Genomic DNA, 18,783 nt, shown 5'->3' with positions numbered 1-18,783 from the left:
GTGCTCCTCGATTCGGCAGGCGACGTGTAGTTCCCAAACACACACTGAGACAAGAGATGACGAACTTGCAGTAACAAAACGAAAATTAACTTTATACGACACAAACACAATGTACAGAAAATTTATTTACACGAGGCAGAGAGGCAACAGCACTTTACAAAAGAGGCTGAGCGAGAACTAATATGCAAAACGAGCTCATTGCTCTTTTTACGACTGCCAAGTCGGGGCCTGCCTGCTTCTCCGAGCGAGTCTTCTCCGAGCGAGAATCAAGCCAGAACCGCCGATGACTGCGCGGTGCACTCTTAAATAGCCAGCACAGAATTTTCCAGGCACAGAGGAGGAGCGGAAACAGCATAGAGCTGCCAAAGCTATGCCCCCCCCCCCCCCTCCCCGGCCCGCTGGAGAGGTCTCGAATTTACTCGAACATCGTCAGCACGCGCGGCCTTCCCGCGCGAAGTGAGGAGGAGGGCCGGGTCCGTGTGGGGGAATGCATGTGACTCAGTCTATGTCGATGAGGGCGAGGAGGCGCAGTGCGGTGGCCGAGATTGCACAATCGGTCGCGCCGTATTCTCGAAGATGAAAAAACTTTCTATCGCCGCTTTCTGCGGCGCGCGCGGCGAAACATTAGAGAATGGACCACCGCGGCCTTAAAGAGCTCCTGAACTATTCATGTGAGTTGCCAAATTTGATGGAAAGATAAAGCTGTGCTCCCACTGTAAGGAGCAAACTCCTTGAAATCATAGAACATGTCTTGCATTAACGCATACATAAACCATGTAAGGGCCATCTACTAATCACTACAATCAATAACATGGAAAAAAGAATAAAAGTCAGCAAATTCCATACACTGGGCTCTGCTTAAAATAGCAAACACATGGTGCATCAGCATGTCGTGTGTTTGACATCCGCATGAAAAAGGACAACATTATCGAAATGACCTCCTGGTTTGCCAAAGCCAGAATAAGACTGCATCCATGCTACTGGCGCATTTTTTTGTTGCCACACGGCACATTAGCCCGACCTGAGCCTTGGTGGAATATGTGTTGTTAGTAGCACCCTGTTATCCAGTGGCAATAAGCCTAGCTAGCATGCTCCTCACATAAGCTGCAGGGAAGCAGTTTTGAGTCTAGCAGCAAGCCTTCTCAACTGCCGAGTAGCATTTGGTCATCTAAGTTGGCTTCACCACACAATAGGCGTTGCACCGAACATTGTTTCCCACTCATGGCAGCAGTGCCATGTAGGAAACTGCACTGCCAAACCATAAGCTGCTGCCAGTACACAATTTTACAGCTTGCTCGCCTGGCTAGCGCGACCTGTATGCCATACCCATCAGTGCTTCATGCATGAAAGGCTGTCACGGATCTCAATTAGGCGAAGCGCCCTTCACAGAAGCATGGCATGCAGTTCAGTGTATCGAATGCTTCGTTTGCGAAAGTTCTATAATGCGGTCAGTAGTGCTACACTTTTCCGTGAGACTTTCAAGGGGATCCTGTGCTCAATACCAGTGATATCTCGGTATATCAGAGTACAACACACTTGAGATCGACTGTATTCATTATTAGCTAACATAGCTCTTTCACTGTGCTTAATGCTACACAGTCAGTTATCTTCCCTCGCTGCCCCTCTGTACAATTCCCAAATGGATGTGGGTGGTGAGAAATGGTATGCAAAATTTCCCCACAAGCTTGGCAATTTCATTCACTCTTGACTATCCAGAGTGAGAAATAGGACTACATGCACATCCATGAGCTGAGCGCATAAAAAAAGCTCTCACGGGCAGCTGTGCGAATAGCAGCTCAACCAGGAACAGCAGGCACTGCTGGCTGGTGCTGCACTTGGTGGCAATGAGGCACAGCTGGTCGGCCGCACACTGCCGGATGGACCTGCACAGACATACCCTGATTGTGAGACTACGCCCACTCTGCAGACGAGCGATCGACAAACACAACTTTACAACTGCCTCAGACTGCACATCGCAGTGTTGCAGTTACCATGCAAACATGGACTCACAGGTACGAGCCCTCGTTATAGCAACATCACATAAAGTCACAGGTGAATGAAGCTTAGACAAATAAGCCAAATAGTACAGTCAAACCAACTTAGTATAACAATATAGATCAGAACAATACACTAGATGTAACTATGAGCTTCTAAAGCCCCGTCAGCTTTTCTGTTTTAAAGCACTTACAACCGCAGCTCCTTAATATTAATACCATTTGCAAAAACATCCCATAGGACCCATGTATAAAAAAAAAAAAAAAAAAAAGACAACTGTCCTGATGGGTCCAAATTCGGGTGTTTACGAATAGTGGTGGCACCCATGGTCATTATTTAAAGAAAACTGTGCCTAAGTTGCCAGCTTTCAGATTGTCGATAAATGCACAATCATCAGAAAAATAAAATAAGTTAAAAAGTTGCAGTAGCGAAAATTCTTCAACATAACAGCTGTAGAGTTATCGTATATTGCCGCGAATAAGTCGACCTCTTTTTTTTAAAATGTCCTTCCAAAAGTTGGGGGGTCGACTTATAATCGGGGCCGACGTATATGCAGAGTCTTAAAGTCGGCTTATATGTAGGGTCAAAAGTAATTTCGACCGAGTCGCGGATAATATCCCGCCCCGTGCGCTCGTAATTCCATAAAAGTTGTCAGACACAATGCAAAAGTGGATTTGCTTTAAAAAAAAATGAATTTTCGTCCAAAACGACCACACACACGACCAGTCACATGAGTCGAGAAGCATTTTCGCGTGTTGTGCAACGTTGTGTGCATTTCGCCATTTCTTCTCATCGCACCACCTGGACTCTAGCCGACGTGACAGCTAACAGCGGTGTATGTGGTTTCTGTCACTCGACGAATGCCTTGCAAGATGCCGCCGCAACCTCGGCAACAGTACAGCGCTGCTTTCAAGCGGCAAATCATCCTCTACGCTGAGTATGAAAACAATGTCGAAGCAGGGCGGAAGTTCGACTTCTCAGAAAAGTGCGTGAGAGGCTGGAGAAAACAAAGAAGTAAGCTTTTTGCGTGTGCTGCTACACGCCGTTTCTTTCACGGGCCGAAGTCCGGACAATACCCTGCCGTTGAGGAGGCGGTTCGAGATTGGGTTCACAACTAGAAAAGCAAGAGCCGGAGTGTTTGCTACAATGACATTGAAAACAAAAGCATGCGCTGTCGCGGAGATGTGCATCCCGCGTACCGAGTATAAAATGTCTAAGAAATGGGTGACGAATTTCACGAAGAGGAACGGCCTAAGTCTAAGGCGACCGATGACCGTATGCCAACATTTGCCCGAAGCCTACGAAGAAAAACGGAGCACCTTTCTGCGCTACGAGAGTGACCTGCGGACAACACATTCATTCCTGCTTGGTCAAATAGGCAACAGTGACCAGACTCCAGTCTGGTTTGATATGCCTAGCAATAGGACCATGTCCGCAAAAGGGGAGCGCCAAGACTGCCTGCTGACAACGAGCAACACGCACAACTGTTTCACGGTCATGTTATGCTGTACGGCAGATGGGCAAAAGTTACCGCCATTACTTCTGTTCAAGAGGAAAATGATCCCGACGAAGCAAAAGTTCCCGCCAAAAGCCATCGTGCGGGTGAATGAGAAGGAATTTTTTAATGATGAAATGGTCCTCGAATGGTTACGTCTCGTGTGGTGCAGGCGTCCAGGGGCACTGCTGAAGCCCCGCAACATGCTCATCCTGGACTCTTTCCGCGGCCACATAACCGACCATGTGAAAAAAGCGGTAGCGGACGCGGGATGTGACCTGGTCATCATTCCGGGCGGATTGACACCTATTCTTCAGCCACCGGATGTGGCGCTGAACAAGCCATTCAAAGACCGCATCAGGGCATTCTACAACGAGTGGCACCAGCAAGAAAACCCAAAGACACCAACAGGGCGGCTGAAGCGAGCTTCTTTGGGCGAAGTGGCTCAATGGGTCAATGATGCCTAGTATGGACTGCCAACAGACATTGTCTCTGCAGCGTTCTCCACGAGCAGCACCTCGGCACCGCTTCCAACGACCAGCGGCAGCAGTGACTCATAACATGATCGCGACTGTGTCATCACAAGCAACGACAGATGTCTCGTGAACGAATAAATGTTTCTTTATGACTCGGCCTTCTGAAATACTTTGTGGGCGAGCTAGGACCACAGAGTGCGGCAGCGTCGACCTAAATTCTGAGTATAACTTTTTTTGCCCAAAAAGGGCCGCAAGTTGGGGGGTCAACTTATAATCGGAGTCGACTTATAATCGGCAATATACGGTAAATAATACGGAAAAGAAGAAAGTCATTTTCAAAAGGCAATGGTGGCAACAGCAGAACATAAACAAATAAAGCTTCTTTTGACCGCTTCTAGATGACGGCACACTTTATAAGCACCAGAAAAGTGCGCGTGAAAACTAGTCGCTTTCTGAAGCAGAGTTTACTAACTGGTATGATCCGGGAGGTCTGCTTATACAGTCAAACCCGGATACAGTAAAAGCTCGTTAATTCAAATTCCACGGGGCCGCCAGGCCAGTTCGAATTAACCAAAATTCGAACTAATGAAAGTGAGCAAAAATGAAGGCGTTTGATGCCCGGAGGGCACGAAAAACATTTATTTAGCAAAAAAGTCTGTTATCATCTTCTGCTTCTTCTCTCTGAGGGCTACCGTACTCACTCGGTCTTCTAGCATGCGAATGCGACGCAGGGAGTCTTCTTCCCCCTCTTCAAAGCTGAAGAAAAGGCGCGCGACATTCAGCGCTCCCATAACTTCTGCCGCGGATGGACGCATGGGCTCTTGCTCCTCGTCGTCGTCCTTGTCTTCTGCCTCTTCTGGGACAGACTGCTCCCCAACAATTTCAGCGACAATGTCCTCATCACTTAGGGCACCGCACACTGCTGCATCGCTGTCTACTCCAACGTAATCATCAAAACTGACGTCCTGCAGCACAGCACGCACAGCCGCAGGCAGAGGCTCCGGACTCCCATCGTCGCCACTTTCTTTCATACTTCCGGCAGCAAAGCCACAGTGGTGGAAGCAGTTTGCAATTGTGGACGGCGTGACCTGCTCCCATGCACGCACCAACATGTGCATTGCTGTGAGCAATGTGATGGTGCTGGTCTTCTGGTTTCCAGTGCACAAAGTCATGCGCTCGATCATGTGGCGCCTATAGAAACATTTGATGTTTCTGATCACCCCCTGATCCATCGGCTGCAAGGCCGCAGTCGTGTTGGCGGGCAAAAAGACGAGCCTTGTGGCTTTCAGCTCGGCGTCGACTTTGTGTGCCGAGCAGTTATCCACAATGAGGAGAACTTGACGCTTCCCTAGCTCCATCCTCCGATCGAATTTCAAGAGCCATTTTTTAAACAATTCGCCCGTCATCCACGCCTTGCTGTTGGCGGAGTATTCCGTCGGCAGCGTCCTAATGTTCTTGAAACATCTAGGCTTATGTGCCTTGCCGACAACAAAAAGAGGGACCTTCTCCATCCCGGTCATATTAGCGGCGACCAGAACAGTAATCCGCTCTTTGCTTCGCTTGCCGCCAGCGCAGCTGTCCCCTTTAAATGTTACTGTTCTGTCGGGCTGGAGCTTATAAAACAAAGCCGTCTCATCAGCATTGAATATATCATGTGCCGAGTAGCTTTCTAAGTACTGCTGCAGAGCACCGCTTCGCCACGTGGCACAAGTTTCTGCATCCACTTCTTTGGCTTCTCCAGACAACACCCGGAAGACAAGATTATGTCTGTCTCTAAAGCGGTGAAACCATCCTTCGGAGGCGACAACATCTTCCACATTCAAGCGCAGGGCGAAATCGGCCGCCTTCGCCATGATAATTGGGCCGCTCAGTGGAATGTCAGCGCTTCTCATTTCTTTCACCCACGTGATCACAGCGGTCTCAATTTCCGGATATTTGGCTAACCGAAGCCTTTTTCTGTTGCTGGCGAAATCTTCGGCTTCATAGGCATCCTCGATGGCCTTCCTATTTCGGACGTACGTCGACAACGTGCTTGGTGGAATCCCGTGCTTTTTCGCGATTTCCGCTTTGCTGGCCTTCCGTTCATCCACCTCGCATAAAATAGTCACTTTCTCCTTCACCGTCTTGGCACAGTAGTTCCCACGCGAACACATCTCGCGGACACAAGCTCACAACAAGCGGCGTGCAAAACGAGGGCTCACGAAATGCAACACGAAACCGTGGTCGACAACACTAAAACGTCGTTCCTCGAAGGAGTCGCGGCAGGAAAGACTGTTTAGTACTTGTTCCAGCACCCTAGCGGCGCCCCGATGGTTGTGCCATCTATCGTTCTGCCGTGAAAGCTTCCAACGATGGTTTTTAACAGCGCCGCTTGGCGGCGCGCAGTTCGAATTATGGGTGGCGGTGCCAATTTTTGAGTGAATTAACGAGCTGTTACGCGCATAGACTTCTATGCACTGCGGACCGGACCACGATGACTATTTCGAATTATCCAAAATTTCGAATTAACGAGTTGTGAATTAACGAGCTTTCACTGTATATCGAATTTTGGTCAGATTGAACTCACGGAATATCCCCTTGAAAATCCCATGTAAAAGTATAGAAAAGCCGCGTCATATATCAAACTCAATTTCACCGGTCGTGAACTCCGCACCACGCACTAGAAAGTGTGCCTTTCACAAAGACGATCGCATCAGCCTCGGCCGTTTGCGTGACTTTTTTCAAGCCATGGGTGGAAGGAATGAGAGGGGATAGTTCAACGACGGCTGGTCTAGGGCAGCGCCGCGCCAATTCTCAAAAGGCGTGCACATCTGCGGTTATCGTTACCCGCGTGCCATCACAAGACGTTTGCAAGCCATGTGCGTGAATGATCCAGAAAGAACCAGAGGGAACGAGAGAGAAAAACGCGACAGAGCGAGGCGCAGGGGTGTGCCCATTCTTTTGCCGAGCTATCTCTTTCTTTCCTCTCTCCCGGCCTTCGTTCGCAGTAGCACGCGCTACGCATGCGCCAAGCCAGCTCATCCCATTTTCAGACAGAACGTCGGAAGCTTTCTCCAACGTCTGTTGCGAACCCTCCGCGCGCGGCGGCTGATGTGGCTAAGGCGTCTGCGGACGTTAAGAAGGGGCAGATCTCTCTCTTTTTTTTCTTGCCAGAGTCATTTATTCTATCGTTGTGCTGTACGCGCGGCGTAGCGTAAGATATCGGCTGCGGACGTTAGTTTTTTTGGTTTTTTTCGGGAGTCGTTTATCCTTGCATGTATGATTCAACGAAAGCACGCGGTCAGCTGCGATCATGACACTGGCTTAGCTATCACGCTTTCCAATGATTTTGTGGTAGCGGACTACGCCCGCCCCAAGCGCGGCATGATAAATCGAACCAGATTCGTGCAATCAAGCCATCAGGGGCACTCTGCCAAGTTCGCGCCCCGCCCCCACAGGAGCTATCAAAAGATAAACACGCTGCGACGTTATCACTGTGCAGCATCTTGGCACGCTGCCAAGAAATGAGCTGTGGATGAGACAACCGAAATGGAGTGCGACATGCAAGCGAAAATGCTAGCGATTTCTGCCGCGGCGACACAAATCTTATTTTGAGCTGCCACGGTGGCTCGAGCGGAGAGAGGGACGCAGTTCCAACAAGTTGAGAATTTTTCGCTCTGTCACTGCCGCTCGTCGCTGAGATCGCTCAATCGCTTGCATGCGAGGGAGCTGGCCTTAAAGCTTTTTTTTTTGGCTTTTTTAAAATTCTTGGGTGCAAAAGTGGAGGGTGGGTTCATTATGGGAGTGGGTTGATTATGCGACAAATACAGTATCGTTTTTTCGCATCGTAAGTGCCGTCACAAGCCGATTTCTGTATATCGAGTTATCGATATATCGAACTATTTCGAGATCCCCTTCGAGTTCGATATATCCGGGTTCGACTGTAGTAATGTTGTCATAGCACAAATTGGTTGTAACAATTAAACCTCACCACTGAGAGCCAACCTTAAAACAGAGAAAACACAGAAGCCAAACCCCGTTCACAATGCGCATGCACGAGTAGCTGACAGAGTTGACAATATTTCCGCAGTCCGGTAATGTTTGGAAAAGTTTGCAGATGATAATATGTCGCATGAATGAGGTTGGCAGATTTTGAGACACGAGATGCATCCAGAATTTCAGCCATGTTTATACACTGACTCTGGGATGAGCAAACTGGTGCTGTGCAAGTTAGAAATGCGAATGGTGCCCAAATTTCAGCATCTGAAAAACATTTCTATAACTTTGTATTTAAATCAGCGGCATGCGGAGGATCGTGTGGCGAGGACTTGAGGCTGATGCTTACTGCACTTTGGCCCACTGCCGATTGAACATTGTTGAAGGAAAATTTAAAAGCCTTTTTTTTTTTTTTTTTCTAAGGAGCTTTGATAAGGTTTGCAAAACCACTCCTAATGTTGTGTACTAAGGAGTTCTAATGAATTCTCTTTTCCCATGACTACATTTGCATTCACAAATGCCTACGAAAAGTACACAGAGCTTTCGCTTTGCCTCGTGTAACCTTCATTACAAATAGTGATTCGTATGCCCTGCTTTTCTATTTTGCACAGCGGATGAGCAGTCACTAAGCCTGACAATTGGCGTGGTTTTGGTGGCATGCATACCTGCCAACCTGAAGATTTCAAAATTCGTAAAACCTCCGCGACCGGGGGAGAGGGGGCTTTTTTTTTTTTTTTTTGTTTACTTTCCAAGAATTTATCTTTAGCGACACCCTTGCTCACTCACCCACAAGCAAAATCCGTGTCCCGTAGAGTAATGAGCGAAAACTCCATTGTGTCACAATTTATTTTTGCAACGCTTTTGCAGTTGCTGACTTCGCCTGCTTCAAAAACTTCTCTGTGTAGGCTTGCTCAAAGCAGGTGCCACTCTGGTGTCCTTTCACTATCAGCAGACTTTCTAGAGTTTTCTCTGAAACAGATGAGCGAAACTTCTCTGAATATTCTTTCACATTCAGCGTTACTGTGGGGAATGGAGAGTATGCCCAGCATAACCATTGAGATTCTGCGATATCTGGGCGATCCGTCGACATCTCGAATGCTTCCCAATTGCGACCACTGCATGTCGCACCTTGGCTCATTCAGTATGTCTGCTGAAATCTGGTAAGCTTGTATGTTGGCAAACTCCACATCGAGTGCATCAATTGTTTCTTCTCTTGTTTCCCCACTCTGCTGGGGCAGAATAGCAGGAAACGCCATAATGAAATAAAGTACACTGCTGAATGAAGCAGTTTCTAGAGCCTGCACTTGGGCAACTTCAGCCATCTTCAGGCTGACGTCTTCCAGCGGGAACTTGTGGCGAATACAATCACAAGCTGCAGTGAAGTAGAGACGTACAGCCGAGAAGAACTGCTCTTTATCATTTGAGGTCAGCGTCTCAACTACAGAGGAGGTTGTCATGCCAATGACGATGTCTTTATCATCTTTTTGATTCTCTACAGCTCCATAGGCAACTTCAGGCAATTAATGGTATCCCTTGAGAACACCTGGCCGCACAAGTAACATGCCCTGCTTAGCTCCGATGACAAAAAAAGAAATAGGCGCTCTTCACGGGTCGCGTGGCTAGCTTCAGCAGATGCCTCGCATTGAAGTTTCAGTTTCTTTGCTTGCGGTGCAGAATAAACTCCTTTTCTTTTTAGTGAAGGTCCATCACAGTCGGTGCTTTTTTTTCCAACACCTGCAGCAGCCTTGGGAAGGTGTGCAGCAGTATTTGAGGCCGGCGCAGGGTTCTTGGCGATTTGTAGAGAAGTCTTGGGAATCTGGCAAGACTCCAAAAACAAGCTCTGCTTATTGCACTGTTTTGTTTCATTCAAGAAAAAGATAAGTAGTGGTTTCCACTGGTCCAGCAGCCTCTTCAAACACTTCCCCAAAGACAGCCAACGTGTCGGCGAATGCTTCAGCATCTTCCTGACGTCGACGTCGTGCAATCTTTGGAAGTTTTTCAGTCGATCTTTCCGCTTTGAGCTTTTCTCTAAGTAAAAAAAAATGTCAACCAAGGCCTCATCAACCTTTACAGGAAGACATGCAGCTCCTTTTTGGGCGGCCAAGTTGATGAGGTGGCATGGGCAACCAACCCCGATCAAAGCTGGTTGGGCCTCCCTCAATACAGTCGAAACGCTGTTTTTTTTGCCAATCATGACATGGGCATTGTCCATGCCAACAGGTTTTTAAGAGGCAAATTTCAGGACTTCATTTCGTCCAGAATCAGATTCCAATTTTCTGACCCGTCGCTTCCCCTTGGATTGTACCGAGGCAAAGGAGGCGGCTTTCAACTCTACTGGTCTCTTTAACGAAGTATGTCGCAACAATAGGGTAAAGCTGCATATCCCTATTGTTACTTCCGTCCACAGCAATCGAAAATACCTGCTTTTTTAGGGCATCCAGCAAAGGAGTCTCTGCGTTCGCGGCCATTTCACGAACAATTGCCGTCGTCTTCGTCCATCCACAGGCGTAGCGTTTGACTTCCTCGCACTTGGGGAACATTTTCCGGAAAAGTGGTCCAGCATGATCACTGACACTGAGCGGTATGTTGTGTTCAACTAAAAACGCCGTGAAATGGCATTCTGCACGAATCACACCGAGGTCTCTGTCACTGCGAACAAAACTTGTCAGGCTCGGCTGGCTGTCCGCGGCTCGCACGTATCCTTGGTGCTTTTTCAAAGCGATGTGGATCTTTATGTCGGACTTGCCACCATGTGAAATGTTAACATCACAGGCACACGTGGTGCAAAATCCGAATTTCTCTTTTTTCTTAGACGGCACCAAGCATGGAAATTCTGCCGCGTACGACTTCAAAAATACTTGGAAGTACTGTCGCGGCTTTGAGCCCGCCATTGCACTGTGAAACCGCTACTACTAAAACTTCAGAGTCACACTGAGTCGGACGCAGCCGCAGATCACGCAAAAACAGAGGCCAACACCAAAGTTGTCCAAACAAGTGAACAAAGGTACAGCCACTAGCCTGGCGGAGTCGGTATCGAGTTTTGGATATGAATTCGTGTTCCCCCGAGTAGACGATAAAGGTCACTACAACGTTTACAGCTGCTGATGATGATATCACAAATTATGTGTTGCCCTCTCGTGGCCGCCAAAGGTACCATATTAGTGTTAACATGGCCTCCGAGATTACCCTTCCGCACGTGTGGTGTTATCTCGGAGGCCATGATGTTAATAGATGTCCGCACTTTTTATTTTCCGAAAATAAAACATTTTCCGTAAAATTTCCCGCAAGATTCGTAAAATCGTAAGACTGGTCAAAATTCATACATTTTACGGAAAATTCGGAAGAGTTGGCAGGTATGGTGGCATGGCAATGCTATGAAGTGGATCCCCTTGGCTTGACTGCTTAAACGCTTGGCAAAGTAAAGTCAGTAGCTTCTAGTGTGTGTGTCAGGCTCAATGTTCAACACAGGTGCAAAGAAACTGACTGAAGCCCTCGGTGCAACTTGGCTGGTTTTGGCTTCTAAATAAAAAAAAAAAAGAAAGCAAGACTGCGTTTTCTTATTACACCTCTGGATGTCGCCACAGCAGCTTGTGTTCACATCTTCGTGCGGTCAAATAAAAGCGCCGATGTGACACACAGAGTAACGTACGGCAATTTGCTAGCGTTTATTGTACGAAAGCGTCCCAATGCAACAGTAAAAGTCTCCAGTGTCGTTCAGGTATGGTTGGAGCTAAGGAATTTGGAGTTATGGAATTAGTGCAGTATTGATAGCTATGGAACAATGTTCAGCAATCCTCAAATGCCAATTTCTTGAACAGAATATAGACCAAATACTCAGACTATCTGCCAACAGTTGGCCAAAAGAGCCCTTCTAACCTGTGCGGGCAGTGCAGCAGCAGGTCAAGCACAAAGTGTGCCCACGCAGGGTCAGCCAGCAGCTGGGAGAGGGCCGTTGGTTGCAGACTCAGGGCCAGTGTCAGCACCTCCAGCGCCTCCTGGCACAGCTCCTCGTCCGCCTGGAAAGGAGGGAGAAAGTGCGGGGCTGAGAGGCCACATGCATTTCTCGAGGAAACCCACTGTCTGCTTGCCACTCACAGATGTTCCCATACGCACGGTTGACCTGCAACACAGACAGCTGGACAGACTATGTCACAAGTGCATGCCACTCTGGGTAATTTGGTTTGCTGCTCAGGCTGTCATGGTGCCCCGCTCTGTTGCACCACATCAGCGAGGTTGCCATGAACTGACATGTGGCCTTGGTCTACTTGTACTGATTCCATACCTCTTTGTGTATGTTACGTTGTCTCCTGTTTTCAGTGCCATAATCTGCTTTTCCCTTTTCCTGTTATGATTGTTGATGGGCATGCTTTAATGACCAGGATGATGACTGCTCTGTTGCAGGGGTAACCACAGAACTTGGTGGTATGCATCATCACTCACCTGGCCTAAAACTTCCAAGTTGTCTTCAACAACAGTGCCGTTAGGTGGGAGGCCTGCGGAGGCCCAGGCCAACTTGATGACGGCCTGAATGGTGTTCAAGTCTGGCAAGTGAATGGTGCCCTGCAAGAGGTGAGGAAGCGTCGTCACACCCACATTCACATTCGCTGCCCTTCTGCAAGCACTCACAAGGTGACAGCAGTAGGCGCAGAAGTCCTAGCAGTACCAGCAAGAGATGACATGGTGCCAAGCATGTACTACACAAATCTACCCAGTTATTGTTTTCGTTTTGGTGGAAAGTAGTAAGGATGTGTGGTGATCCCCTCTCCCATGAAACAAAGAGATGAGTGCAACTGCTGCACCTGCGAAGGATACATGACACAGTCAAACCACGCTGCTACAGTGAAAATTTGCACTGCCGAGTTAGTGTTATGTCAGGTTCGGTAATTTGGGGCACAGTGTCGGTGTGGACCAACGCAGCATCCAAGGTGATAACATCTGTGGTCTCTGGCAGTATAGGAACCGCTCTAGAAGTTGTTTGTGGTCCATGAGGATCATCTGAAATGGGCGGCCAAATACGTAGTCATGGTCCTTTTTCGCGCCTGCAATCACTGCAAGTGCTTTCTTATGAGCATATTTCCACTCAGTAGTCCATAGTGCATTTAAAAGAAGGCGACAGGTACTTCTCTTGCCTATGGGCCTTTTATGACTCAACACAACCCCTATTGCATATGAAGAGGCATCACAAGCCAGAACAAAGGTTTTTCTTTCTTTTCCGTCAAAATGTGGTAAAAGCTGGCTGGATGACCGAAGTTGCTTCACATTACCAACTGCCCTCTGTTGTGCATAGGCCCAGGCTCAAATAGCAATCTTGTTGAATAGTTAGGTTTGGTCTGTGGTTTGTGGGGTTTAACATCCCAAAGCGACTCAGGCTATGAGGGATGCCTAATGATGAGGGCACTGGAAATTTCTACCACCCGGGACTCTTTAACATGCACTGACATCACACAGCACACGGGCGCCTTGCTTTTCACCTCCATCGAAATGCGGCCGCCGAGGCCGGGATTTGATCCCGCATCCTTAGGAACAGTAGTCGAGTGCCCTAACCACTGCGTCACCTCGGCGGGCTGTTGAATAGTGAGAACAGCAGCTTTGCAATGGTTTCCTTGTATGCAGAAGAGCATGGTAGAAATTGAATAACCCCAAGAAGGCCTGTAGCTCAGTCTTGTCTGCACGGGATGTGTGTACATGATGGCTCGATCCTCTCCGGACGTCAGACGAATTCCTTTGGGGTCGACTCGAAACCCTAAAATTTTTACTCGAGTATTCCAAGTCAGCATTTTTTTTTACCTTGACCATTACAGCTTGGAACTGCTAAAGGAGTTCACACAAGCGACTGAGCAGTTCTCACGTGAAGTTCCAGCAATAACATCATAATCAAAGTAAGCAATGACACCAGGTAGTCCCCTCAAGAGGTTTTCTGCGAGACTTTGGAAAATGCCGAATGCGATGCAGACACCAAACTGAAGTCTCCAGACAAGGAAAGCTCCCCGATGAGTTTGATGATCAAAGCCTCTGCCACTTCTTCAGTAGCTGGTACTACTGTGCCAAGTCAAGGTTCGCAAAGGTGGTTGCTCCAGAGAGAGAGACACCAGCAGATGGTTCACCATTAGTACCAAATATGCATGCTGCTGCAATGTCTTACTAACTGCGCACTTGTAGTCTGCACAGGCATAAAAATCCATTGGTCATCAAGGGGTGAAAATAAGTGTTTTCCATTTAGCATGATCAACAGGCTCCAGCACTGCTCATATATCTTGTCCAGCTTGGCACTGATCTTTTGGCAAGGAGCAGAGGGCACTCTCCATGCCCTCAGTTGCCCAAGCACGGCCTCAGGATTAAGTGAAATCTATACATATGGTCATTTTTTGCACCCCAATATTCCACAAAACACAGACCCAAATTCCTGGACTGTACCACCAAAGATTTACCCTATATGCAGAGTGCATCATGAGGAAGGCCGGTCTGGACGAGTCTTCAGCTGGAGTGAAGATTGCTGGAAAATGTATCAACAACCTTAGATATGCGGATGATACCACTTTAATGGCAGAAAGTGAAGTGGAACTCAAGAGACTTCTGATGCGCGTACAAGAAGAGAGTGAGAAGTTTGGGCTTAAACGAACATTAAAAAGACAAAGATCATGGCGTCTTGCCCTATCAAGTCCTGGAGCATCAATGGACAAGAAGTGGAAGCTGTGACAGATTTTCTCTTCTTGGGCTCCCAGATTACCTCGGAAGGAGACTGTAGCCATGAAATTAGGAGACGCCTGCTTCTGGGAAAGAAAGCAATAGTTAGCTTTGACCACCTAGTAAAGACATTAGTCTGCCAACCAAGATCCGTATAACTTGTGCTATGGTCTTTCCAGTTGTGATGCATGGATGCGAGAGTTGGACTGTGAAAAAGGCTGACCGCCGAAGAATTGACGCATTTGAATTGCGGTGCTGGCGAAGACTCTTGAGAGTTCCTTGGACTGCCAGAAGATCAAATCAGTCGATATTGTCGACCATAAACCCTGACTGCTCATTGGAGGGTCAAATTTTAAAGTTAAAGCTCAGCTACTTTGGTCATCTGATGAGAAGAGAGGAGTCGCTGGAGAAAGATTTGATGTTGGGAAAGGTTGAGGGTCGCCGGAGAAGGGGTAGGCAGCGAACGCGATGGTTAGATGGCATCCTCGAGGCACTGCAGATGAAGTTATGTGATGTTAGGAAGACAGTGAGAGACTGGAAAGCGTGGCGTGACATGGTCCATAGGGTCACGAAGAGTCGGACACGACTGAACGACTGAACTGAACCACCAAAGATATGTAAAGGCTGGTTGATATGCTCCACTCCTGAAACTTGATGCCAAGCCCAAGGAATTATTCCCAGCAGTCCTGGACGCTCGCCCCCTGGCGATGGCAAGACGTAATAGTCCATCAAAGTCCTTAACTCTGAATGCGCCATGCCTTTGCAGAGCTAGGTGATTGGCCTGATAGTCCCCCAACATGACATAAGTAGTTTCAGGGTTGGCAAGCAGCCATTTCAGGGTCGCTTCCTTTTAGCAAAAAGTTGTCACTCCTCCTTATCACTGTGCAACTTGAACATAGAGCAGTCTCGAAGTGCGTTGGAATCAGTGCTGCACAGTAATACAAAAGACAACGAGGGAAGCTGGTGGTGAGGTAGGAGGTAGTCTTCAAAAGCAAGCCGATAATTTGATACATTTTAAAGCTGAGTACCATAGCGTTGCATTGCTTAGTTTCGTTGATTTATGGGGTTTAATGTCCCAAAACTGCTCCGGCTATGAGAGACGCCATAGTGGAGGCCACAGGAAATTTCAACCACCTGGGGCTCTTTACCGTGCACTGATATTGCACAGCACACGGACGCCTTGCTTTTCGCCTCCATCAAGATGCGGCCGCCACGGATGGGATTTGGTCCTCCGCATCCTTGGGCACAGAAGTCGAGCACCCTAACCACTGCACCACCATGGTGGGCGTTGCATTGTCTTGCAAAATTGATGCCAGCTGTAGACACTGCTGCGGTGTGCTACTATTGGTTTACAACAAGCACCACAATGAAGACACCATGCTCGCTCAGTCAAGCAGGAAACTACAGCGCAATTCCCTTCCAACACTCTCCTCTGCTGTCTAACTGTTCTATAAATGAGGTAGGTGGAGAAGAAAAAAAAAAAATGTTAAACAAGCTGGGTTGTCTTGTACCACGGTACCAGTCTGTAATGTTATTTTTTCTTGCTCAGGCCGTTATAGGAGTTGATATCAAAAACAGAGGCTGATTTTATTCCCTGCATCTCTGGTGCTACATCAGCTGGACTGAAAATCTTTGCCACAGGATCATAAGCAATTCAGTATGTTTTTTTTTTTTTTTAACCCCCCTTTCAGTGGCCCTTAAAGGATGCTATACTGATAAAGGCGTGCTGGTCATCTAGCTACAACTCCACACTGCATCATCTTCAGCGATGCAGGACCACCACAGGAGTGCTGCCTACTTCCTACCACCCACCTGGTGTCGTAGCAGGGGTGCCAGGCGCATAGCCACCGAGTGGAGTGTCCCCTCAGGCCCCATGCTGGGCACATGCTTCAGCGCCTGGGCAAGACCCTCGGGCGTCTGCTGCTGCTGTGTCTGTGGGGGCGGGCCCTGCTGCAAGGACTGCGTCTGCTGTTGGTGAGCCAGGCAGTGGCCCACCACCGTCAGCAGTAGCTTGCTCAGCTTCAACAACAGCAGAGAACCTCGCCTGCAGAGGAGATTGTGCAACGCTATGTCATTACTTATTTCTGGCTCCGAGATAGAATAGAATAAATCTTGAACATCAATGAAGATGTTCTCCATTGATGTTCAAGATTTATTCTATTCCGTCCCACATGCAAAACAGTTTGAGGCCGTACGTGAGTGTATTGATTTTAATGGGGGCTACAGCCTTTCAGAATTCGTCAATGGAGAACATCTCCATTGATGTACAAGATTTATTCTATTCTATCCCGCATGCAGTACTGTTTGAGGCCGTATGTGAGTGTATTAATTTTAATAGGGTTACAGCCTTTCATAATTATGCAATGGTGAACATCTCCATTGATGTTCAAGATTTATTCTATTCCGTCCCGTATGCAGAACTGTTTCAGGCCGTACGTGGGTTTATTGATTTTAATAGGGTTACAGCCTTTCAGAATCCAACAGGTATTAGTGTGGAAAGTTTCTTGTCACTTACCTTGGCTCCACTTTTGTGTCTTTTGGAACAAAGGTTTTTATTCAAAAAAGGGGAATTTGCATACGTTCCTGTATCGCCCCAGTGCTATGTAATATATTTTTGTCTTCTATTGACCGTGCCTTAGCACATTCTTTGACAACGGCTCTGTTCTGCAAATTTTTAGGTATGTTGACGACTTCCTGGTGATTTTAAAAGACTAACTGTAACTTGATGCATGCCAGTAGGGTAGAAGGAATCTTAAGCCTGTTTGGACAACAAGGGAAAGGCCTTACTTCTACCCATGAGTTACCTGAGAACAATTGCCTGCAATTTTTAGATATTAATATCAGCTTTTCAGAAGGACATGCCTGTTGGATGTATTTCCCCAGAGCTAAGAAAGAATTGCTGCCTTATGCTTCATCACATTTTAAGACAGTAAAAAGGGCCATCACTTCACTTTGCTTGGAATTGGCGCTGATCAAGTCCTGCGTACACATTATGGAAGTTAGTTTTAATAAACAGATCAACAGACTTGAAAAGGCAGGCTTCCCGTGCTCTGCTGTGTCTGCAGTAGCAGAGACCCTGTTACAAAACATAAAAGGGAAGAAAAGCTCCACAGCTAAGCCTCGACAAGGGAGACCACAAGTGGTCCCTTATATGCACCGTGTCGCCCACAACCTGAAAAAGGTTGCAGCCAGGTATGATGTGCCTGTCGTCTTCTTAACCCCGAGAAAGCTGAGATTTGTGTGCACGCATCGGGCGGAAAAAGAAACACCAGTGCGAAAAGAGGCATGGCCAACCCTTTGAGGAATGTTCGGTCGGTGTGGTGTATGAAGTACCACAAACCTGCAGCAAGGTCTATATAGGCCAAACGGGTCGTTGTATTAACGACAGAGCACTGGAGCACTCGAATTCGCTAAGCAATGAAACCGGGTCTAATTTGCCCCTTCATTGTAAAGAGTGCAGATGTGAGCCGATGCTTGACGGCATTAAGATACTTCGCAGAAGTCGCGATAAAATAGCGCGTGTAGTTCTTGAATACAGAAAGGAGATACATGTTGTAGTGACTGCTCAGTTGCCTTACGAAGTAAGGAAATCATGTTCATTGAATGTTTTGTAATCACCAGGCCTTGTTAGATAATGTGTGTGCCCGTTTTCATGGCGTTCATTTTTGGTTGAATACCCATGCGCAAATTATATTGTTAATGTTTGTATTGCGTATGACTTTGGTTCTTTCTGATGCAGCTTTGCATAGATAGTGTTGTTTTACATGTAGACAGCGATTACTGGGTAAGCAAAGGTACGATAAAGGAGTTACGAAGAATGTGAATTGTGTCTCCACGATGGAAGGTTGTGATGGCGATTGTGAGAAGGTCATGTGACTGAGTGCCTCTATATATTTGAGCCCCGATCTTGCAAATAAATCGGTTGGTAGTCCAGCCCCTTTCTTTCTGTGTCGGTTTTTCCTGTGTGCATTTTATTGGCCGGTTAGTCTTTCTTCACGCAATGCACCAACTAGCCCAGCAACGTGTTTTACTGAACTAACTGAACTACATGTGTGTTGTGCGGCACAGCAAACGTTCAGGACTACCTCGGAAGCGCTGACAGCGCCACAGATGCCACAACGGCATTGGGAGTTGACAGCCAAAGAAATCCATGGCCTC

At 47.5% G+C, this 18,783-nt stretch overlaps 1 protein-coding gene across 3 annotated transcripts in view; it reads right to left on the bottom strand.

Annotated features, from left to right (window-relative positions):
• The window catches only part of faf (ubiquitin carboxyl-terminal hydrolase-like faf), a 241,639-nt gene that overhangs the window by 125,361 nt on the left and 97,495 nt on the right, over positions 1-18,783 (bottom strand). For all 3 annotated transcript variants that reach the window (XM_084595526.1, XM_084595528.1, XM_084595527.1), the window contains 4 exons: positions 16,438-16,669; positions 12,382-12,501; positions 11,818-11,957; positions 1,775-1,883 (listed from right to left, as the gene is read on the bottom strand). In XM_084595526.1, coding sequence (XP_084451652.1) covers positions 1,775-1,883; positions 11,818-11,957; positions 12,382-12,501; positions 16,438-16,669 — 601 coding nt within the window. The remainder of the gene's footprint in view (positions 1-1,774; positions 1,884-11,817; positions 11,958-12,381; positions 12,502-16,437; positions 16,670-18,783) is intronic.

This window comes from Amblyomma maculatum, chromosome 2, assembly GCF_055883805.1.
Source record: "Amblyomma maculatum isolate TAMU_Amacu chromosome 2, ASM5588380v1, whole genome shotgun sequence".
Taxonomy (NCBI): Eukaryota; Metazoa; Arthropoda; class Arachnida; order Ixodida; family Ixodidae; genus Amblyomma; species Amblyomma maculatum.
Note: the sequence above shows the minus strand (reverse complement) of the source record. Positions and strands in the feature narration are given on the sequence as shown.